This window comes from Passer montanus, unplaced genomic scaffold (genome assembly GCF_014805655.1).
Source record: "Passer montanus isolate IOZ18808 unplaced genomic scaffold, ASM1480565v1 scaffold8, whole genome shotgun sequence".
NCBI lineage: Eukaryota > Metazoa > Chordata > Aves > Passeriformes > Passeridae > Passer > Passer montanus.
The window spans coordinates 568,968-588,967 of record NW_024373256.1 but is presented as its reverse complement, the minus strand read 5'-3'; the positions used below and the strand labels follow the sequence as shown (position 1 = coordinate 588,967).

At 61.1% G+C, this 20,000-nt stretch overlaps 5 protein-coding genes across 19 annotated transcripts in view; 2 read left to right on the top strand and 3 right to left on the bottom strand.

Moving 5' to 3' along the window:
• TNRC6A (trinucleotide repeat containing adaptor 6A) overlaps positions 1-145 on the top strand; it is a 40,905-nt gene extending 40,760 nt beyond the window's left edge. For all 13 annotated transcript variants that reach the window (XM_039732187.1, XM_039732184.1, XM_039732193.1 and 10 more), the window contains one exon: positions 1-145. This exon is cut by the window's left edge and continues 2,539 nt beyond it. The gene's annotated coding sequence lies outside the window, so the exon portion shown is untranslated.
• LOC120513109 (interphotoreceptor matrix proteoglycan 2-like) lies at positions 25-6,026 on the bottom strand. 3 transcript variants are annotated; one of them, XM_039732196.1, is made up of 10 exons: positions 5,754-6,023; positions 4,009-5,658; positions 3,791-3,903; positions 3,536-3,594; positions 3,270-3,427; positions 3,018-3,180; positions 2,759-2,950; positions 1,048-1,272; positions 401-551; positions 25-244 (listed from the first exon to the last, which is right to left on the bottom strand). In XM_039732196.1, exons 2-10 carry the CDS (start codon positions 4,208-4,210, stop codon positions 170-172), a joined length of 1,338 nt encoding a protein of 445 aa, XP_039588130.1. In that variant the 5' UTR covers positions 4,211-5,658; positions 5,754-6,023; the 3' UTR covers positions 25-169. The 3 variants fall into 3 exon arrangements, with proteins under 3 accessions (XP_039588130.1, XP_039588129.1, XP_039588131.1); XM_039732195.1 differs by having other exon boundaries at positions 3,270-3,594; XM_039732197.1 differs by lacking the exon at positions 2,759-2,950 and having other exon boundaries at positions 3,270-3,594; positions 5,754-6,026.
• A 1,675-nt stretch (positions 6,027-7,701) lies between these two features.
• Positions 7,702-11,041, bottom strand: NDUFAB1 (NADH:ubiquinone oxidoreductase subunit AB1). The gene is made up of 5 exons (XM_039732198.1): positions 10,808-11,041; positions 10,463-10,741; positions 10,276-10,363; positions 8,607-8,713; positions 7,702-7,867 (listed from the first exon to the last, which is right to left on the bottom strand). Exons 1-4 carry the CDS (start codon positions 11,024-11,026, stop codon positions 8,622-8,624), a joined length of 678 nt encoding a protein of 225 aa, XP_039588132.1. The 5' UTR covers positions 11,027-11,041; the 3' UTR covers positions 7,702-7,867; positions 8,607-8,621.
• Positions 11,042-11,424: 383 nt separating this feature from the next.
• On the bottom strand, positions 11,425-19,849 carry PALB2 (partner and localizer of BRCA2). The gene is given in 15 exon segments (XM_039732194.1): positions 11,425-11,587; positions 11,589-11,717; positions 12,586-12,734; positions 13,750-13,837; positions 14,158-14,274; positions 14,427-14,588; positions 14,867-14,952; positions 15,329-15,490; positions 15,608-15,691; positions 15,923-16,707; positions 17,082-18,950; positions 19,058-19,081; positions 19,472-19,559; positions 19,645-19,704; positions 19,784-19,849. Coding segments are annotated over 15 exon segments (3,942 nt in total). The 5' UTR covers positions 19,835-19,849; the 3' UTR covers positions 11,425-11,499.
• Positions 19,850-19,857: 8 nt separating this feature from the next.
• Positions 19,858-20,000, top strand: part of DCTN5 (dynactin subunit 5) — a 4,527-nt gene continuing 4,384 nt past the window's right edge. The window contains exon 1 of the mRNA XM_039732199.1: positions 19,858-19,954. Coding sequence (XP_039588133.1) covers positions 19,907-19,954 — 48 coding nt within the window. The 5' untranslated portion in view covers positions 19,858-19,906. The remainder of the gene's footprint in view (positions 19,955-20,000) is intronic.

The following is a 20,000-nucleotide window of genomic DNA, read 5'->3' as shown; positions in this document are numbered from 1 at the left end:
GGAGCGGGGCAGGGGCTCGCCGGGCCTGCCCCGCTGGGACTGACATCACTGACATCACACCCGCGTTGATTGTATCGTCCAAGTGTGTGGATTCCTTCACTGAGCTCGTTACGTGGAAATAAAATGTGGTTGGTTTCAAGCTGAACCCCGCTGCCGCGTGTCCGTGGCCTCAGGCCGTCCAGCTCCGCTCCAGCGTGCCCAGCTCCAGCCCCTCGCTGAAGGGCTGCGGCCAGCGGGCCTTGTGCTGCACAGAGGGAGCGTGGCTCGTGCCCCTGGGGGCTGTCCCTGCCAGGGAGGGCTCCCAGCGCTGCCCTGGAGTCACCCTGCCGGGCTGGGCTGGGCAGGGTGCAGCCCGGGGCACCTGCACCCCCTGAACCCCCCCAGCCCGGCCCCGGCTCACCGCTCGCTGCCTGGAGAGCTGGTGCAGGGGGAAGGGAGCCCACTGGATGGGCTCCATGGGCCAGCTCGACACCGAGATGTCGCTGGCTTTCCCCGAGTCCACCATGGGCTCGTTCATGCTGCTGGAGCTGGTGTCCCACTCGTAATGGAAACTGGGAAAAGAATCCACAGGTAGTTAAGAGAAGGGGGTAAGAGTCAGGCTGGTGCAGGAGAGGGACCCTGTGCTGTGCCCTGGGGATGATGAATTTGGGACAGTGCCAAGCTTAGGCCTGGAGTGAGGGAACACCTGGAGCTGTGGCTTTGCTCCTGATCCCCCTGGGGAGGTTCCTGCCCGTCCTGCCCTTTGCCAATGGAGCTGGAAACTTCCAGGGCTCTTTTTCCATGGACACCCCTGGAAGCTGATGGGAGTTTCCCATGAGCACACAGAGCCACCCTTTCCTGCAGATGTGAACCATCCTCCCTTACAGCACACACACACCTCCTCCCATGGGAGAAAATAAAATAATCAGGTGCTGCTCCAGGGCTGGGGGGTGTCAGAGCCCCTGGCACCGCCCGTGGAGGAGCAGCCACTGGCTGGGCAGGGCTGCACACACGCTGCCAGGGCTCGTGTGCCCCAAAGCCCTCCCTGCCCAGAGCCCCTGCTCCCACCTGGGCTGGCACTGGGGGTGGGCACAGGGCGCCGGGCCCCGCTTGGCACCGTCGCTGCCGGCCGAGTCCCCGCGGCAGCCGCAGCAGCCTCCGTCCAGGACCTGCAGCTGCAGCAGCTCCTCCGAGTTGCTGAAGGCCGGGTTGTCCAGCGAGCTGGCCGAGGGCAGCCCCGAGCGAGACCAGTACTGGGCTGAGACATCGTCCAGGCGGCAGAAACGGCGATAGCTGCGGGAGGGGGCACGGCTCAGGTGTGCACAGACAGATACACACAGGTACACACAGGTACACACATAGAGAGGTGTGCACACACAGGTACACACAGGTGTGCACACACAGGTACAGACACACAGGTACACACAGATACACACATAGATGTGTACACACAGGTGTGCACACATGGATACACAGGTACAGACACACAGGTACAGATACACACAGGTACAGACACACACAGAGGTGTGTACACACAGGTACAGATACACAGGTACACACAGATACACACATAGGTGTGCACACACGGATACACAGGTACACATAGGTGTGCAGACACAGGTACAGATACACACAGATACAGACACACAGGTACACAGAGGTACAGACACACAGGTACACACAGGTGTGCACACACAGGTACAGACAGGTACACACAGGTACAGACACACAGGTACAGATACACACACAGAGAGGTGTGCACACACAGGTACACACAGGTGTGCACACACAGGCACAGACACACACAGGTACACACAGGTGTGCACACAGGTACACACATAGAGAGGTGTGCACACACAGGTACAGACAGATACACACACAGAGAGGTGTGCACACACAGGTACACACAAATACACACATAGAGACGTGTGTACACACAGGTACAGATACACACAAATACAGACACACAGGTACACAGAGGTACAGACACACAGGTACACACAAATACACACATAGAGACGTGTGTACACACAGGTATAGATACACACAGGTACACACAGGTGTGCACACACAGGTATCTGTACCTGTGTGTACCTATATAGATACACACACACATGTATACATACATCTATGTATAGATACATACACAGACAGCAGGCACATGCATACATGTGTACACATGTGTACACACACAAGCACGTGAGCACACGAGCACACAACAGCTTGACCACACAGATTGCAGATTTCTGCCCAAATTTCCTGGGTCCAGGGCAGGGCCCAGCCGCACACGCAGGGTGGGGACAGAGCCCGTGACACTGATCAGCCTCTGGCCGAGCCCCGCCGTGGCTGCAGCTGTTGCAGTGGTTTCCTCGGGAACAATCCCCACGGCACATTACAGAACGGGCAGTGGGTGAGGCCAGGACAGCAGAGCCCCGTTCCCAAAGGAGCTGCTTTGTCAGGGCTGTGCTGGAGCCTTGCTCACCCGCCCAGGACGGGCAGGACACGCTGGGGCAGGCAGACCCTGTGCCACGGGCAGCACTGAGGGGTCCCAGGGACCACGCAGTTGGAGTCATCAGCACATCTCACACATCTGTGCACAGCAGCACAGCCCTCAGCCCTTCAGTGCCACCACAGCCCCAAACAGGGCAGCCTCTCTGGCTGCACCCCACTCCCTGTGGCTGGGAGCATCCCCTCCATCACCTCCCACCAGCTCAGCCCCAGCCCAGTCCCCCTCTCCAGAGCCCCCAGACCCCAGCCAGGCCCCGGCCCGTGCTCCCACCTGCTGCGGGTCTGGTCGGCCCTGGCCTCCAGCAGCAGCGCCTTGAAGCGGCGCACGGCGAGGGCGGCGAGCACGGCGCCCAGCAGCAGGATGCTGAGCAGGACCCCGGCCGCCGTGCCCAGCAGGCCCTGCTGTGTCACCCGGTAGTCACAGCGCAGCCCCATGAACCAGAAATCGCTGCCCACGGGGCACCTGCACCGAGGGAGCCATCAGCGCCAGGGGACAGTGCCCTGGCCCGGGCTGTCCCCAGGGCACTCACTGGCAGCGCGGCTGGTGGTCCCGGCCGTGCGAGCAGATGCCCTGGTTCTTGCAGTAGGCGCGGTGGCAGAGGGAGGTGCAGGTCACGTTCCCATCCGCCCTGGACACGCAGGCGAAGCCGGCCGGGCAGGTGAAGAGCAGAGCACAGGGGTCCAGCGGCCGCGCTGCAGGGACAGGCCAGCCGTGTCACCGCTCCCTGCCCAGCGTGTGCCCTCCCTGCCACCAGCCCCTCTGGCCATGGCCTCGCACTCACCCAGAGCCACGTGGCGCAGCACGGGGGCCGTGCCCACCGCCAGCCCGGGCCGGGCACGGGCCGAGCCCAGCGCGGCCTCCAGGAGCTGCTCCAGCCCCGGCAGCGGCAGCTGCTCGGCCGCGAAGAGCGCGTCGTAGCGCAGCACCACGCTGCCCTCCCTGCGGGGACACGCGGCCTGGGGCACTGCCAGCTCTGCCCGGGCACTGCCAGCGCGGGACAGCCGTGCGGGGCAGCGGGACCCGCCGCGGCACCGCGCCAGCACCCACCTGAGCCCGGTCACCTCCAGCCGCAGGAAGCCTGGCACGGGCGCGAAGAGCGGGGCGACCTGCGGGGTGCGGGGCTGAGCGCGGGGCCCGGCCGGCAGAACCCGGCCTGCAGCCCCCAGCCCCCAGCCCAGCTGGCAGAACCCGGCTGGCAGAACCCGGCCGGCAGCCCCCAGCCCGGCCCCCAGCCCACAGCCCAGCTGGCAGAACCCGGCTGGCAGAACCCGGCCGGCAGAACTTGGCTCAGCCCGCACTCACCGTCTGGTTGAAGCTGTGCAGCAGCTCCTGGCGCTCCTGCGACCCCGGGTCCCGCAGGGCCGGCACGAACCCCATGTCCAGCACCAGCTCGCAGGGGAGGCGCAGGAGGGGTGCTGCAGGGCGACATGGGGACAGGCAGGTCGTGACCCCACCCCAGGAGCCACCTCCACCTCCCCCGTGTGCCGTGCCCCAGCAGAGGGTCCCAAAACCTGACTCACCTCTGAGGACTGGGGGCTGATCCTCCACGATGAACACCTGGGGGGCCCTGCCCACCCCAGCCGGTGTCACCTGGGGGGTGTCAGTGTCTGTGTTCCCTCTGGGGCTGCTCGATGGCTGGGCCAGCTCTGTGTCCACAGCAGCTGGGGGGGAGCCAGGGCCCCCACCGTGGGAATCTGTGGGCTGCTGGGGGGGCCCGGGCATCACAGTGGGCACACGAGCTGGGGATCCCCACGTCACACCCTGCCCATCCCTCTGCAGCACAGCAGCACGTGGCTCTGCTGTGCCCGTGTCCCCGAGCCTTTCCGGGCTGGTGGCAGCTGCGGTGGTGGCAGTGACACCGGCAGTGGTGACACCAACAGCAGAAGTTGGTCCCACAGAAGGAGCAGGCTGGGAAAGAGCTGGCTGCTGGGGAGGCCCAGGTGCTGAGGGGGGTGCCAGGCTGCCCACTCCCACCTGGGACCCCCCCAGGGATGGAGGGCTCTCTGCAGGACCCGCCTTCGAGCTGGAATGGGGCAGCCCTGGGGAGGGGTCTCCCAGAGGAGTGCCCACGGTGGGGCCAAAGCCCAGGACCCCCCAGCTGGTCCCTGGGGAAGGCAGCGGGGTTGACAGCAGGGTCACAGCAGAGCCACTGGCTGGGGCAGACTGTGGGGACGGGGGGACGTGGAAGGATCCAGGACTGGTGTGTGCCACCCCACCCTGCGCCACAGCAGGGCTGCCAGGGGGGACAGGGGGCTGCTCTGGGATGGCTGATGGGCTCAGGGGGATGTCACCTCTGTCAGGTGGCCCCAAGACCCCCGTGGTCAGGTCCAGAGCCCATCCCTGGCTGGGAGAGGTCACCCCTGGGGTGCTGGCAAGAGGCAGACCTGAGCCCCTGTGTGTGGCAGGCAGCAGGGCTGGGCCTGTCCCCAGGGCTGGCCGGGCTGTGCTGCCCAAGGGGCTCCCAGCAGGCCCAGGGGACAGGGCAGAGGGGTGAGGGGCAGAGTGGGGACCCTCCCGTGGGTGGGAAGCAAAGCCCTGTCCTCCTGGCAGCCCCCAGTGTGTCCCCTGCAGTGTCCCTGCGGGGGTCAGCAGCCCCTGCAGCCCCCCAGCAGAGGGTGATGTCCCTGCTGTCCCCGGCGCTGGGCTGTCAGTGGCCAGCACGGTGCTCGGGCGGGTCCCCGGGCTGCTGTCACCCAGCTGCAGAGTGGCATTCTGGCTCTGCACGAGGGCTGTCCCAACAGCCCTCCACCCCAGCAGGCTGCTGCTGGACCCCCCCTGTCCCCTGGCAGAGCCTGGCACTGTCACAGAGGGTGGTGAATACAAAAGTGTCCCCTGGGCTGTCGCGGCACCTTCCACTGTCACATGTCCTCGAGGGTCAGGGCCCGGGGAGTGCGAGGTGGCAGGATCTGTGTCTGCCTCCACCGGGGCTGGGGTCCCTGCAGGGGTCACCCCCAGCCTGGCAGGGGACGGCGGCCCCGGGGGCTCGGTGGCGGTGCCACCCCGCGCCGCCGGCGCTGTCCCCTCGCTGCCCCGCCCGGGGCTGTCCTGCGGGCTGGAGAGCTCGGCTGGCCCGGCGGGGGTCCCGGGGGAGGGCAGCAGCTCAGCCTCTGTCCACGGCTGCCCCACGGCCTCCGGTGTCGGCGGCTGCCCCGTGCCAGCTCCCGGCCGATCTGCGGGCAGAGGCGAGGGCGCTGAGCGGCTCCGAGCCCCGGGCCCGGGAGCGGCCGCACTCGGTGCCGCGGAGGCGGCGGGAGGGCGGCGGTACCTGTCCGGCAGCGCGGCCCCGTCGCGGGGCCCGGCGGGGCGCAGGGGTCGGCGGCGCCCAGAGCGGAGCCCGTGCCGCTGCCCGGAGCCGGGCAGAGCCGCGCACAGCATCCCACGAGCACTGCGAGACAGGGAAAGGGGCAGCGTGCACCGGTGCGGGGCACCGAGCATCCCGCACCGGCACCCGGAGCAACCCTGAGGGCTGGGGGCTCTGCTGAATGGGATGCTCCAGAACAACCCAAACCCACCCGGGAACCCCCTGTCCTGGTCCCAACGAGCGGAGCCAAGTCCTGCCCATCACCTCCCTCTGCCCGTGCTGGGAGCCCCCGAGCCCGATCGCCCCGGCACCGGCACCAGCGCCTCCGGGGCAGGGCACGGGCAGGGCCCGGGCCCGTGGCGGCTCCTCTCCAGCGATAACGGGCTCGGCAGGCGCCAGGGCGGGTGGTCACGGCCCGGGTGCGGCTGGCGCTGCTCGGGGGTCACCAGCAGCCCCGCGGGCCCCGCTCTCCGCCAGCGCCTCAAAGGGCTCCGCAGGGCAGCACCCGCCGCCTTCGAGGCCGCGGACTCGCAGGGCTGGTGGCACAGCACGGCACGGCACGGCACGGCCACACGGAAAACGCACGCGGCGTGCCCGCCCCGCCGCCCGCTCGCCCCGGTACCCCCGGCCGGGCCCGCTCTGGGCAGCTCCCAGTGACACCGAGCAGCAGCCGCCGCCCCCAGCCGGGACACGGAGCCGCCCGGTGCCGCTACCGGCCCCGCCGCCGCCGCAGACCGCCGGGATGCACCGGCCCTGCCGCCGCCGCCCCCCGAGCGCAGCATCCCCGCCCGGGGAGCAGCGGGGACCCCTCCCGGCCGTGCCACCTCCCCTCGCCCCGCTCACCTGCGGCGGCCAGGAGCCGGGGCAGCGGGAGCCGGGGCAGCGGGAGCCGGGGCGGCGGCAGCGGAACCGCAGCCCCCGGCCCGGACCCGCCCCGCGGCACCGGCGCTCCCTCCCTCCGGGCCGGGGCTCGGCAGCTCGGCACGGCCCGCTGTGCTCACGGAGCCGCCGCCTGCGGCACGCGGGGGCTCAGCCCCGGCCTGGCCCCTCGCACCGGTTCGTCCCGGGACACGCGCTCTGCCCCGGCTGTCCCCGCTCCGCGGGCCGTGCCGGGACAAAGGCTGCCCCAGGATCCAGCTGCGGCTGCAGGTCCCTCACCGCATCCCTCGGGGTCACCACACCCAGGGGCAGCCAGCGGCCACTCCCCCAGCAGACACCTTGTGTCCCCGCCACGGGAAAAGCACCACAGCTCAGCAGCCAAACGCACCGTGTGCCCCCAGCTCTGCTGGGCAGCTGCTCAGAGAACACCCAGGGCTCACCCAGGCCCTGGGGCCATGGAGGAGCTGCCAAGGGCACAGTGAGAACAGCTGGCCCCGGAGGCAGAGGGTCACTGGTGTGCCAGGGGTCTCACAGAGAGGTGCAGCTCCTGAGAACAGCCCACCACAACACAGCACCACGGGCAGCACTGCAGCCTCTGCTCCATTTCCCATCCTTACCTCCCCCACTGCCAGGGGATCTGTTATCCAATGACACTTCCTTGGCTCCCAGCCTGGCAGTACTGCTGTGACATGTCAGTGTTGCTTGGCTCTGAGGAAAAACTGCTCAGAAATAACCCGCTCCTGCCTCGTGAGGGTTAAAGCAAGGCTCCCGTGCTGAGATGAACCGGGTGTACAGGAACAGCGATGTGAATTTGCTGTTCAGCAGCAGGAAAATCATTCCCCCCCTTAATTTCCATCAGGAAAGCAGAAGCCTTTCACACAGAACTTGTTTTTACCAGCACTGATGAAATAAACAGTTACAAGCATGCAGGGCAGAGCCAAATCTCGGGGCAGGGTCCCCAGAGTGTCCTTCACACCCCAACACCACCACCAGGATCCACCCACTGTGTGAGACAGAACAGCCACCACCAGAATGGTCTTAACTCTTTATTCCTGGTTTTTTTTTTCTTGTTTTTAAAGGACAACACATTCAGACAGCTTTAAATACAACATCCACGTGCAGCTTCCAAAGAAGGCCGCAGTGGGACAGCTCCCGTCCATCCCTGCCGGCACCAGCCCCGTCCTGGTGTGGGACAACTCCTGGCAAAACAAAATCCACACGTTTAACATCTCACCAAGCATTCAAAGGTACAGAAGTGGGTCAGGACTCGCTGAGCACTGAATACAGGCACAGAAGGAGCCCCCAGTTCTCTCCAGGGGCCACAGCTCCCTCCCTGGCCCTGGCCAGAGAAGGGACTCAGCCCCCACTGCCCCAGGGAGCTGGGGGGGAAGCCTGGAGCCACACAGGAACAGGCAGGAATGTGGATCAGTGCTGCAGGCTGGCCTGAGGCCACCTCATTTCCCCTGCAGCCCTCCCCGACCGCTCCTATAACCCTTTCCTGCCCATTTCCTTCCCGGCTGCGGCGGAGGAAATGGCAGCGCTGGCAGGGCTGAGGTGCCCCACAGGCCCAGGGGCAGGGGGAGATGGGGGCCATGGCTGAGAGCAGCCTGCCACCCACTGCTGCCCCGGGGAGCAATCTGCCACCTACTGCTGCCCCAGGGAGCAATCTGCCACCCACTGGTGCCCCGGGGAGGAGCTGAGTGCTGGATGTGCCAGGCAGGACCAGAGGAGAGGCTGAGCCCCATGCCCTCTCTCAGCTGCAGGTGGTCCAGGAAAACACCCCCACCCTCAGGAAAACACACCCCAGCTGCCCTCCCTGCTGGCACCCACGGCTGCTGCCAGCTCCCTCCCGAGCTGCTGGGCTCCCACCTGTGCCACACGTCACCCTGCCCCTACCCCAGTGTGTGCCAGGCACCCTGAGAGCACCTCTGAACTCACCTCTGAGCAACTGCTTCACTCATAAACATCCTTCTTATCTGCAATGTAATCTACAATCTCCTGTGGGCACATCAGCTTCTCTGCATCTCCGTCGGGAATCTCAAATCCTGCAAGGAAGGGCACACGCTCAGCCCAAAAGCAATCACAAGGGAGCAAGGCTGAGGAAGGCTGGCTGGTGGCTCAGGGGACTGCTGTGTCAGCCAGAGCTGTCACTGCACTGCCCAAAGTGACACTGCTTCCAGCAGGGGACACAGCAGGAGCCAGAGCCCCCTGTGCCTTGTTAAAGCCACCAGAGCCTTCCCAGAGCCCCCCAGACTGGTGAGTGCCAGGGGATGTTCCTGGAGCCCCAGGCAGCACTGAAGCCCCCCAGGCTGAGTGTGCTGTCATGTGCTTGCAGGGAGCAAACAGCAGGGCAGGCCACTAGGGCCCTCTGTGGAGGAACGGGTCAGAAACAGCCCAGAAATGTCTGGTTTGTGTTCCAGTGCTCCTGGGCACACTCATCGTTCTTTGGGGATTACAGACACTGCCAGCAAAGGCTCTGGAGAGTGTAGCATCCACCTCAGGCTTAGAGTGACCAAACCCCAGGGACACCTACAGCCCAAGGTGACACTTAGGCACCTACTCCAGAATTCATGTGATTTAGGGGTAGCATGAAGAAGTCCAAGGGAAATAAAAACTAATTTGGAATATAAAGGACAAAGCACCTTTTTTTTTTCTATTAGGTTTAAGGATGAAAAAAATTCTGGTGAGCAAGAAGCATGAAGAAGTCCAAGGGAAATAAAAAGGAATTTGGAATATAAATCAATAAGGACAAAGCACCTTTTTTTTTTTCTCTATTAGGTTTAAGGATGAAAAAAATTCTGGTGAGCAAAACCAGCCTGGACTGTCTGGGGTTTTTGATCTGCAATGCCAAGCTCAGCACCCACTGCCCCCCTTTCCCCCTCCCTGGCTGGTGCCCATGGGGGTGGGAGAGAATTCCAGCTTCCAAAGGGGCTGAGCTCCGGAGCAAAGGGCCATATTCCTGACTGCTGCGGGTGCCTGGCTCACTGGTGGCTCTGTGGGGCTGGCTCTGCTCCCAGGGCTGGCTCTGCGGGGTCTATCCTGCTCTGTGGGGTTTGCCCTGCTCTGTGGGGTTTGCTCCCGGCCCTGTGGGGTTTGCCCAGGCCCCAGGGCTGGCCCTGTGGGATGTGCCCTGCTCTGTGGGGTTTGTCTTGCTCTGGGGCCTGGCCCTGTGAGGTTTGCTCTGCTCCCGGGGCTGGCTCTGCGGGGTCTATCCTGCTCTGTGGGGTCTGTCCTGCTCTGGGGCCTGGCCCTGTGAGGTTTGCTCTGCTCCCGGGGCTGGCTCTGCGGGGTCTATCCTGCTCTGTGGGGTTTGCCCTGCTCTGGGGGTTTGCTCAGGCCCCAGGGCTGGCTCTGTGGGGTCTATCCTGCTCTGGGGGTCTGTCCTGCCCTGTGCAGTTTGCCCTGCTCCTAGGGCCGGCCCTGCTCTCGGAGCTGGCTCTGTGGGGTTTGTCCCATTCTATGGGGTTTGCCCTGCTCCCGGGGCTGTCTCTGTGGGGTCTGCCCTGCCTCTGGGGATTTGCCCTGCCCTGTGCTTGCTCCCGGCCCCACACGGCGCAGGCCGGCGGTGCCGCCGCTCCCACGGCCCGGCCGCCCCGGGCGCCGTTACCGAACTCGTCCTCCATGGCCATGATGATCTCCACTTGGTCCAGACTGTCCAGGCCCAGGTCCTTCATGAAGTGGGACTCGGCTGTGAGCTGGGGAGGACACGGCGGTCAGCGGGGCACGGGCACCGGGCCCGGCCGCGCCAGCTCCCGTTACACCGGGCCCGGCCGCCTGCCCGCGGCCCCGCTCACCTTCTCGGGGTCGATCTTATCGTAGAGCTTGAGCACGTAGAGCACCCGGTCCTTGATGTCGGCCAAGGTCAGGGGCGGCAGCTCGGAGAAGCCGCGGCAGAGCGGCGCGGCCACGCGCGGCAGCCGGAGCAGCGCGGGCGGCGCGGGGCGGCGCCGCGCGGCCGGACCGGTGCCTGCAGCGCCCTCTGCCGGGCGGCGGCCGCAGCGCCCCGGGACCGAGCGGGCGGGAGCGCGGTGCCGTGACCCCGGCTGGACCGGGGATCCCGGCTGGACCGGGGATCCCGTGACCCCGGCTGCGATCCCCTGATCCCGGGATGGACCAGGCCGGGAGCGGCGGTGCCGTGACCCCGGCTGGACCGGGGATCCCGGCTGCGATCCCGGGACCCCGGCTGCGATGGCCCCGGGGATGAACGCTTCCACTGCGAGAAACTCCAGACCCTGTCTAGACTCTGTTCCAGGGCTCGAGCACTGCACAGGAAAGAAGTTCTGCCTCGTGTCCAGCTGGAACTCACCATGCCCGTAGCCTCTCGTGTTGCTCAGCTCCACCGAAAGAGCCCGGTGCATCTTCTTGGCACCGCCTTTAGATAATTACACTCGTTGATAAGGCCCCTCTCAGCTGTGCCTGCTTCTGAGGCTGACCAGCCCCAGCTCCCTCAGCCTTTCCTCGTCAGAGGGGTGATCCAGTCCCTTCACCATTTTCACAGCCTCTGTGGGACTCGCTCTAGGAGCTCTGTGTCCCTGCTGTCCTGAGGAGCCCAGAGCTGCACACAGCTCTCCACAGTGCCTCCCAGGGCTGAGCAGAGCGCCAGGATCCCTGACCTGCTGGAAATGCTCTTCCCGGGGACACCACTGTCTTCCTGGGCCTGCAGGACACACGGCTGGTCGGGGACAGCTCGGTGTCCGTGAGAGCCCCCAGCTCCTTGTCCGCAGCCCCCCGTAGAGCAGTGACACCAGACACGGGCTGGTTCCCAAGGCAGCATTTATTGGCACCGCACACGCAGCCCGTGGTCCCATCCCTGTCGGGGCCTGCCCGCCCGTCAGGCGGCTCCCGGCTGCGGGGGCCGGTACCGGTACAGGTGCACGGTGCCGTCGCGGCGCCCGGCCAGCAGCCCGGCCCCGCCGCCGGGCCCAGCGCCCCGCGGGGCCCGGGGCCAGCAGCGCCATGCAGCGGCCCCGCAGCAGGTCCCACACGGCCACCGCGCCCGACGTCAGCACGGCGGCTCCCGCGGTGTCCCACACGTCACCCTCCAGGTACCTGCGGGGACACGGGGGTCAGCACATGTGCAAAAACACCACGCAGCGTTTGTTCAGTTAGATCAGGGCTCGGTTAAACATTAATAGCAACTGCAGGCAGCCTACAGTCAGGGCTGTTCTGGGAAGGGAAGAGGCCAAGGAAATCCTCCTGGAGACTCAGAGAACATAGCTGAAAAAGGTGTACTCTTATAAAGTGGTTCTCTTTAAAAAAAACCCTGCAAGTGTCCAAGGCCAGGTTGTACAGGGCTTGGAACAACCTGGTCTAGTGGAAGGTGTCCCTGCCTGGGGCAGCCTGGGACTGGATGGTCTTTAAGGTCTCTTACAACCCAAACCATTCCGTGATTCCATGACTGTTCAGTAACCAAGACCTTGGTCCACCACCATTCCCCCACATCCATCACATTTCCTGTCTAAGGACACTGCAAGGCTGAGCCTTAAATGCAAGGCTGAGCCTGCTGATGCCTCAAAATGCAGGACAGGAAGGAAAAGGCCATGTGCCTGCAGCTGCTCCATACAAACAAACCTGGCATGCTGCAGCCACAGGCAGCGCCAGGGGTTCAGCCGAGCAGCCCAGGGACATTCCCCCCGTCCCTGGGGGACAAAGCCAGCCCTGAGGAGCCCAGGGACACTCCCCCGTCCCTGGGGGACAAAGCCAGCCCCGTGTCCCCTCGGTGGCAGGGCTGACGGGGCGAGGGGTCAGCGCACAGCTGGAGTGGGAGCGGGCAGGAAGCAGCCCGGCCCCCAGCCCGCGCAGGACACACGCAGGGCCGGATGCAGCCCCTTATCACCGGGGACATGGCTGCTGGATCCCTGCCAGAGCCGCCTGCTCCTGGGGCCTCTCCCAAAGCCCAGCCCAGCCCGGGACTCGCCTGCCGGCGGGGCCGGGCGGGAGGCAGGACAGCATCGCCCCCGCGCTCCGGCCCGTGCGCGGGTTGAAGGCCACCACGCGGAACGCCGCGCTTCCACAGGACTCGCTCTCTTTGGCATGAGGGTGGCTTACAACAACAAACAAAAGGCCCTGATACAGAGAGGGGAAAATACATCACTAAAAACAACAGCAGGAGGAGGAAAAGCAACATCATTTTCCAAAAATTAACTGCTGCACTCTCTCTAATCACTGCCCCGTGAACAGTGATGCATTATTTTTACTGAGGAAAACAGAAATGGTTTACTTTCCTTATCAAATTAGATAAAAGCAAAAGCAGCTGCTGGCTGATAAAGGCTGATGCAACATAGCAGAGTGACAGCTCAGTGACCCAAGGGATTTATGAATTTCTCTTCCTGTTTCAAAAAGCTAAACCTGCCATAGAATAAGGTGACACTTCAAAAAACAAACAAAGTAAATTTTCTGGGTCACATTTTAATCCCTACAAGCTTAAAATGCAATAAAAAATCCATGGAAAGCAGCACAACTGAAAACAGTAGCTCCCAAAACAGCCACAAACCAGCATGAAATATCCTGGGATGGATAATGTGAGAAAGACTCCAAAGAGTCTGACCCAAGGCACCATTATTGGACAAGACATTCTTGTCCCAAAAGGTTACATGCTCACTGAAAACAATGAAATCCTTGATAAACCACAAAACCTATTGGGAATCACAGCACAGGTAGAAGCAAGTGGGGAAAGATAATTAGTATGAATGTTGGTTTCACACAGCTCATTCCCTTGGGCATGTTATGTCCAGAGGAACCATCCACAGAGGGTTTCTAATGCTGGCAGCACCCACGTGTGACATGGAAGAGGCTTGCCAAGCACCAGGCCTGGGCAACAGCACTTCTGCTTCCCACAGGCAGCATGCTGCAGCTTTGGAATGCACCAGGATGCACTGCTCCCAATTTATTGGCACCCTGCAGAAAGCCAGGAGTTGAGGCAGCCAGCATAGGTTATTTATTCCTCCTGGTAACCTGTCTTGAATTATTTGCAGTGTATTGAAACAGAGCTGACAGTTCAACTCTCCCTAGCAACTTCAATCCTTTATAACCCCATGCCAGCCAGTGCAGCCCAAGCATGAACTGAATTTTGTGTACATACGGAGTCAGAATATGCTCGATGGCAGATGGAAGCTGGGTAGGAATAACCAACGTGCATCTTCCTCAGGAGCTGACCTGTCTTCAGATTCCTGCAGTTGGTGAAAACACAAATTCTGACTCATTTCTAATCACAGTTACACCCCTGTGCAGGATGGACATGGGTTTGGTTCCACATTAAGCAAACTAAGCCAATAGGCAGGAAGGGTGTAGTGAGGATGATACAAAAGCAATGGAATTACAGCAGCACAGCTCATGCCCTGGCTGTCTGACTGTGGTGCCACACTGACCACTGGCCCTCTGACAAACACCATTTCATGGTGGCTCAGCAGCCAGCCAGCATCTGTGCAGCCCTGCAGCTGCTGAAACTGCCCCCAGCCCCTAAACTGTGTGTGGCAGAGGAAACACTCACCAAACCACAACGCTGTTCCCTGCAGTGGTGCCCACCAAGGCCTCTCTCATCCCTTCTACTTCAGCAAAGGCTGTAACAGTTTCTTCAGGGGGCATCAGAGTCTGCCTGTCCTTGCTCCTGAAAGGAGACCAGCACATAGAAGAGCAGGTAAAACTAAAAGTGTGTGTTCTGCAAGAGGAACGTGACACTGCTCAACATCAGAGGTGTTTCCTCGCTTTTCTCCCACCCACCACACAGAGACCACCCCAAAGCAGCACCCCCAAACTCACCCCCCTGTCTCTGAGAGAGAAACCATCTCCACTTGCTGCTCCTGCATGGTCCTGCTGCTGCTCACCAGCCTCCAGTCCTTTAGCCCAATAACTGCTTTTATATTCCCAGTTTTCACTAGGGAGTGCTTGAATGAGTCAGTCTCAGAAGAATAAAGCAAGAGCCTAAATCAAGAGACAAGCACACACCATGACATGAGGAAGCCCCACTCAAATATGCAGTAGCATATAAAGATCAGCCTGTGTTCAATCAGTCTGCCAGCTCTGAGGTGAATAAACAGGTCTTTATAGTTGATTTTTAGAAATCACTTCCATATTTTTCAACTGTTAAAACAACTGAGGAAGTGCCACACTAGTAAAAAGGTAATTTCAACCACTTCTCACAAGGAGCTGAGGTGTAACTACTCAGGGTGCAAAGCACTAGTAAGAAATAAATACAAAACCTTATTTCTCCAATCTCCAGCTCTCCCAGTGCTACACACACGAGGTTACAGGTGTCTGGCAGAGGAACAATCTGGATTACAGGAATCTGGGACAACAAAACAAGAATTCAGTGCAACCCACAGTGTCCCTTTGACTTTATTCTCATTTTCTAGAGTGTTTCAAGTAAAATGATGTGGAGCAGGATTGATTTTCAGACCCCTCTCAAGAAGCATGCTTAAATGAACAGCTGAACTCTCTGCTGACTGGTTGCCTAATTAAACAATCCCCGCTGATACAAGAGACAAAACGTGTCTTGAGGAACTCTAAGGGGAAAAAGCACAAGTGAAGTGCAGCACCATTCTGTGCATGAGGTATTACATTCCAGCAGGAAACACGCAACCAGACAAGCCACAGAGCCTGGTAACTAACACACGGGGCACGGAAGCTGCCCGCAGTTGTAGAAGCAGGGAGTGTGCTCGTACCTCTCCCAGGTGCCAGGTGTAGAGCCTTGCCCAGCAGCCGGGTGCCCGTGGCTCCCAGAGGGACACGGCGCTCTCGCAGGCAGTGACCACGCGCAGCTCCCTGCCGCCGGCTGCCGCCCACCACACGGCGCTCACGTCCACCGCGCCCGAGCACGAGCAGTCCTGCCCAAGAAACACTGCTGCTGCTCCTCTGACAGACACATTACCTGCTGCCCTTTTGTCAAACTCCCTTTGCAGAGCTGCTGCTGCCTCGGTAGCAATTCCCTGCTGCTCTCCCACCTTTAGCTCTGACACAAACTGCAGGCTCTCTTCTCTGGGGCCATCCGGCAGCACTGCAGTCAGCTGTTCTGCTGTGTGTTTTTTCTGCATGAACAAAGTAAAGAATGAGGATAATTCAACTTTGGAATTATATTCAGCACCTGCAAGAATGAGGCAGAATTGTTGCATGCTCTCTGTCACTCTCATGCAGGTACTACATGGCACTGCTACGATCCATGCAAAGAGAACTTTTCCCCAAAGTCAGACAGCACTCTGGGAAAAGAGGATTTGCACACAAAACCACTGGCTTGGTATCCTTCACAAAGAACTTGTTACCTGTTCAGGTGAAGCTCTGCAGGACTCCTGCTCTTTGTTCTCTGGCTGCTGATGCTTCTCCAAGGACACAGTCTCATCAGATTTGTTCTCAGGACCTCTTTCAGCTGCTGAAGGCAATGCTGTACCTTGCTCCTCCTGGTTTCTGGCAGCCCCTGCAGCACAGCTGCCAGGGTGCAGTGGCACAGCAGGGTCTCTGTGTGCCACATCCCCCTGGACCAGGGCAGCTGCTCCTCTGGGGGAAGGTGGGGTTGCTGGCAAGGCAGGTACAGAAGGTGTGTCAGGGAACACCTCAGTGTGCACTGAAGGTAAAACACCTGGGGTTGCACCCACAGCAGGGAAAACAGACGAGGAAATCTCAGGGTGAGTGGGAGCCTCAGCTAGGACAGTTCCCATGGGAGTGAACAATAACTCATGGGTGGAAAACTCCTTCTTGGAAGTCAGGTTTTCCATGCAAGGGAGTTCAGGCAATCCAGTTTTGGAAGGCGAAATCAAATTACTTCTGAGACTTTTTTCTTTTGGCTTCATTTGTGCATCTTGTGTGTCCTCTGGAGCCACACCATCCCCAGACACAAAATCCTCCAAGTCATTCACAGGGGGAGATTTCAATTTCTCCAGTTTCAGTACTCCAAATTCCTCATTTGGTAAGTGGAAGTCCCTGATGCCCAGCTTAGGGACCAGCCACTGCAGGCTGCGGAAGGAGAAGAGGGAGCCACGAGTGTCAGGGAGCCCAAGGGCAGCAGGACCCTGTGAACCCATGGGACTGCTGCTTCCTCTGCTGCTGTCATCTAAACACAAGAATACAAGACAGAACATCATGTCATAAAATAACCAGCAACTTGCCTTTTCACAATCTCTCATGAAGGGTGTCTTGGATTTTAAAAAACATCAGAACATGACATTTATCTTAACACACAGAAGTGGCACTTTTCTGGAAAAACACTACACTCTGCAGAAGTTTCTGAAATGGTTCAAGGAACATGGGCACCACAATAATCTATTTTTTAAAAAGTAAATCTAATTTTTAAAAGAATCATAGTTAGCCCTTATTGTATTTTCTTGCATAAACACAGCAGGGTGTGAACAGCAGGGCCTGCACTCACAGGGATGTTCCCTGCTAGGGGAATGGGGTGTTTTGGGGAGTTTATGTGTGAGGCAGTACCTGCTGAGCCTGTCGGGGGGCTGTGCCTGGCAGAGCAGCGCAGGGAGCGGCGCAGAGGGACGCTGACCCCGGGGAGCTGCTCAGCCCCTCGCTGCCTCTTCGCACGCTGCACTGGATGTTTATCTCCCTGACACACAGCAGCGCTGCCTTCCACACCTCCCTCATGGCTGGCAGCGGCACTGGCTGGGCTCAGGGAATCGCTGCTGTGGGGTGGATTTTGGAACTGCTCTAACAGAGCCTTATGGCATTTGCCTGGCACTTGGCTCCTGCCTGGAGGAGGCTCAGGACCCGCTGGCTGGGTAGCTCCAGGCACTCCTGGCCCAGACAGCCTCCTCTCATCTGAGGATGACCTTTCAAGGTTAGCATCACAGTTTTCCTTTTCACTCTGGTTTTCATGTGTCAGCAGAGCACTGCTTTCGTTGGCCACTGTGGGACCCTGACTCTCTATAAGCTCTTGTGACACTGGATGCATGGAGGCTTTGCACGCAGACTTTCTTCTTCCCTTCTGTTTCCTCTGGGATTGTCTCTGCTCTTGCCTTGTGCTAGTGATGCTTTTCTGAGAAATGGATTCAAGAGAAGTGTTGCTGCTGTTGCCGGAGGCAGGAAGGGATTTCTGAGAACTACTTGAGTTTGCTTGATCGTTTTCTGCCCCAAGAAAAGGGACGGGCCCAACCCCTGGCTCCAAATCACCCTCAGCTCTCTCTTGCGAGGGCTGATTGGGGTTTGCATCTTTCTGCTTGCATTTACTCCGCTGACCTTTCTTGCTCCTGCCCAGCTGGCTGAGGATTACAGCATCCAGGTCCACCTTCCTCTGGCAGCTGGCCATGCGGCGGGTTGTGCGCACGTAGTACTCGACGGGGAAGAGCAGCCCCTCAACCACTGTGCAAGAGCCCAGCGTGCCCTCAGGAGCCACTGCCTGGTCAGCAGGAGAGAGCCTGCACTCAGTTTCAAGCTGTTGATTCTCCAGCAGCTCTTCAGCAGTGTCCAGAGCTCTATCTGCAGGACAGGGATTCAAGGTGTTAGTGTCACTTGGATGTCCTTCGTGGTTGTTGCTCTCCTTGGTTATGGTGTCATTTCTGCTGTCAGGCAATATTTCATTTTCTGACATTAAATCCAGGAGCCCATGTAATTCTCCCTGATCTTCACACAAACTCTGACCCTCCGGCTGTTTTATCCTGCTGGGGGATTCTTCCCCCCCATCATCTCTGGGGTCAAGTAAAACAGAGTCTCCATGCTGTGAACACAGCTCAGGTCTGTCAGGTGTGGCCACAGCCCTTGAGGACTCAGGCTGTGAGATGTCCCTGTGGTCCCCCCGTGCATGTGGGGACAGCTCAGGCTCTCCTGCAGTGACACTGCCCTCAAACACATCCTGTACAAGCCCTGGTGCTGCATCAGGAGTGAAACTATTTCCTTCTCCCTGCACAAGCACTGCCCCAGGTGCCCTTTGAGCAGGTTCCTCAGTGCGTGAGATGCTGCTGTGCCTGAACACTGGTGACTGAAGCTCCTCTGCACTGACAGTTTGATTTTTCATCATTTCACCAGCACTGATTAGATGCACATCATGCACTGATTCCTGTTCCTTTGATTCCAGAGCCTTCATCCGTCTCCGCAGCTTCATCATGCCTCGGGAGGTTTGGGGCTTTTTCTCCACAGGGACAGGTCTGATGACCCCACAGCACAGGTTTTCCTGGCTGGCCTCAAAGCTTTCTGCCCGGGAGCTGTCCTGTGGGCTAACCGCATCACTGGAGAATTCTGGAGCATGCTTAAGTGTGACAGATGTTTTCTCTGTGTCAGCATCAGAGCAGGTTTTAGTCTGTAACTGAGAGGGCCCATCTCTGTCAGCACTAGAAGATGTGTTATCTCTAGAACCTGGGGGAAAAAATACCACACTTGTAAACTACTCCTAAAGTCCTGTCCAAGAAAAACATCACACGGTAAAATTAGGCTTTGTTATCAGGGAAAGATGGGGATCTTACAGTCAGGATCGGCGCACTGCAGACCTGGTGAGGAGGGAAGCAGAGCAGACGTTACTGAGACCACGGCTCAGCCCAGGGCAAGGGCCGTGTGGGGACAGCGGGGCCCGGAGGGAGGGTCAGCAGGGCCGGACGCCGGGTCCCCGGTGCCCCCACAGCCCTGTCCTGGGGGACTGCCTGCGGCTCCCACCTGGGCCAGGCGCCCCGTTCTCCCGGCTCCCACCTGGGGCAGCCACCCCGTTCTCCCGGCTCCCTCCTGGGCCAGGCACCCCGTTCTCCCGGCTCCCACCACGGGCAGCCACCCCGTTCTCCCGGCTCCCACCACAGGTGCCCCGTTCTCCCGGCTCCCACCTGGGACACCCACCCCGTTCTCCCGGCTCCCACCACGGGCAGCCACCCCGTTCTCCCGGCTCTCACCTGAGGCGCCCCGTTCTCCCCGGCTCCCACCTGTGGGGCTCCTCTCCCGCCGGCCGTGGCTCCTGGCTCGCTCGGCTCGCCGTGCCCGCTGCGGACACACAAGACCCCGGCGGGGCTGGGACCGGCTGGCGGTGCCCCGGAGCCCCCGGCCCGGCCCGGCCCGCTCCGCTCACCCGCAGCCGGATGACGGTCTCGCTGTACTCCCGCCTCAGCAGCGCCAGCTTCTCCCGCAGCTGCAAGAGACACCCGTCGGGATGGGACCGGCACGGGCCCGCCCCGCTCCCGGTCCCGCCGCCCCGGCCGGCCCCGCACCTTCTCCCGGTCGGCGCCGCTCAGGGCCGCCGCTGCCGGCGGGGCCTCCATGGCAACCGGGGCGCGGCGGAGGTGACGCGGCGGAAGCGGCGCTCGGGCCGGGCGGGGCCGGGCGCGGCGGCCATGGAGCTCAGCGAGATGCTCTACAACAAGTCCGAGTACATCGAGACGGTGCGGGGCCGCGGGGGCACCGCGGGGTCTGGGGCGGCGGGGAGCG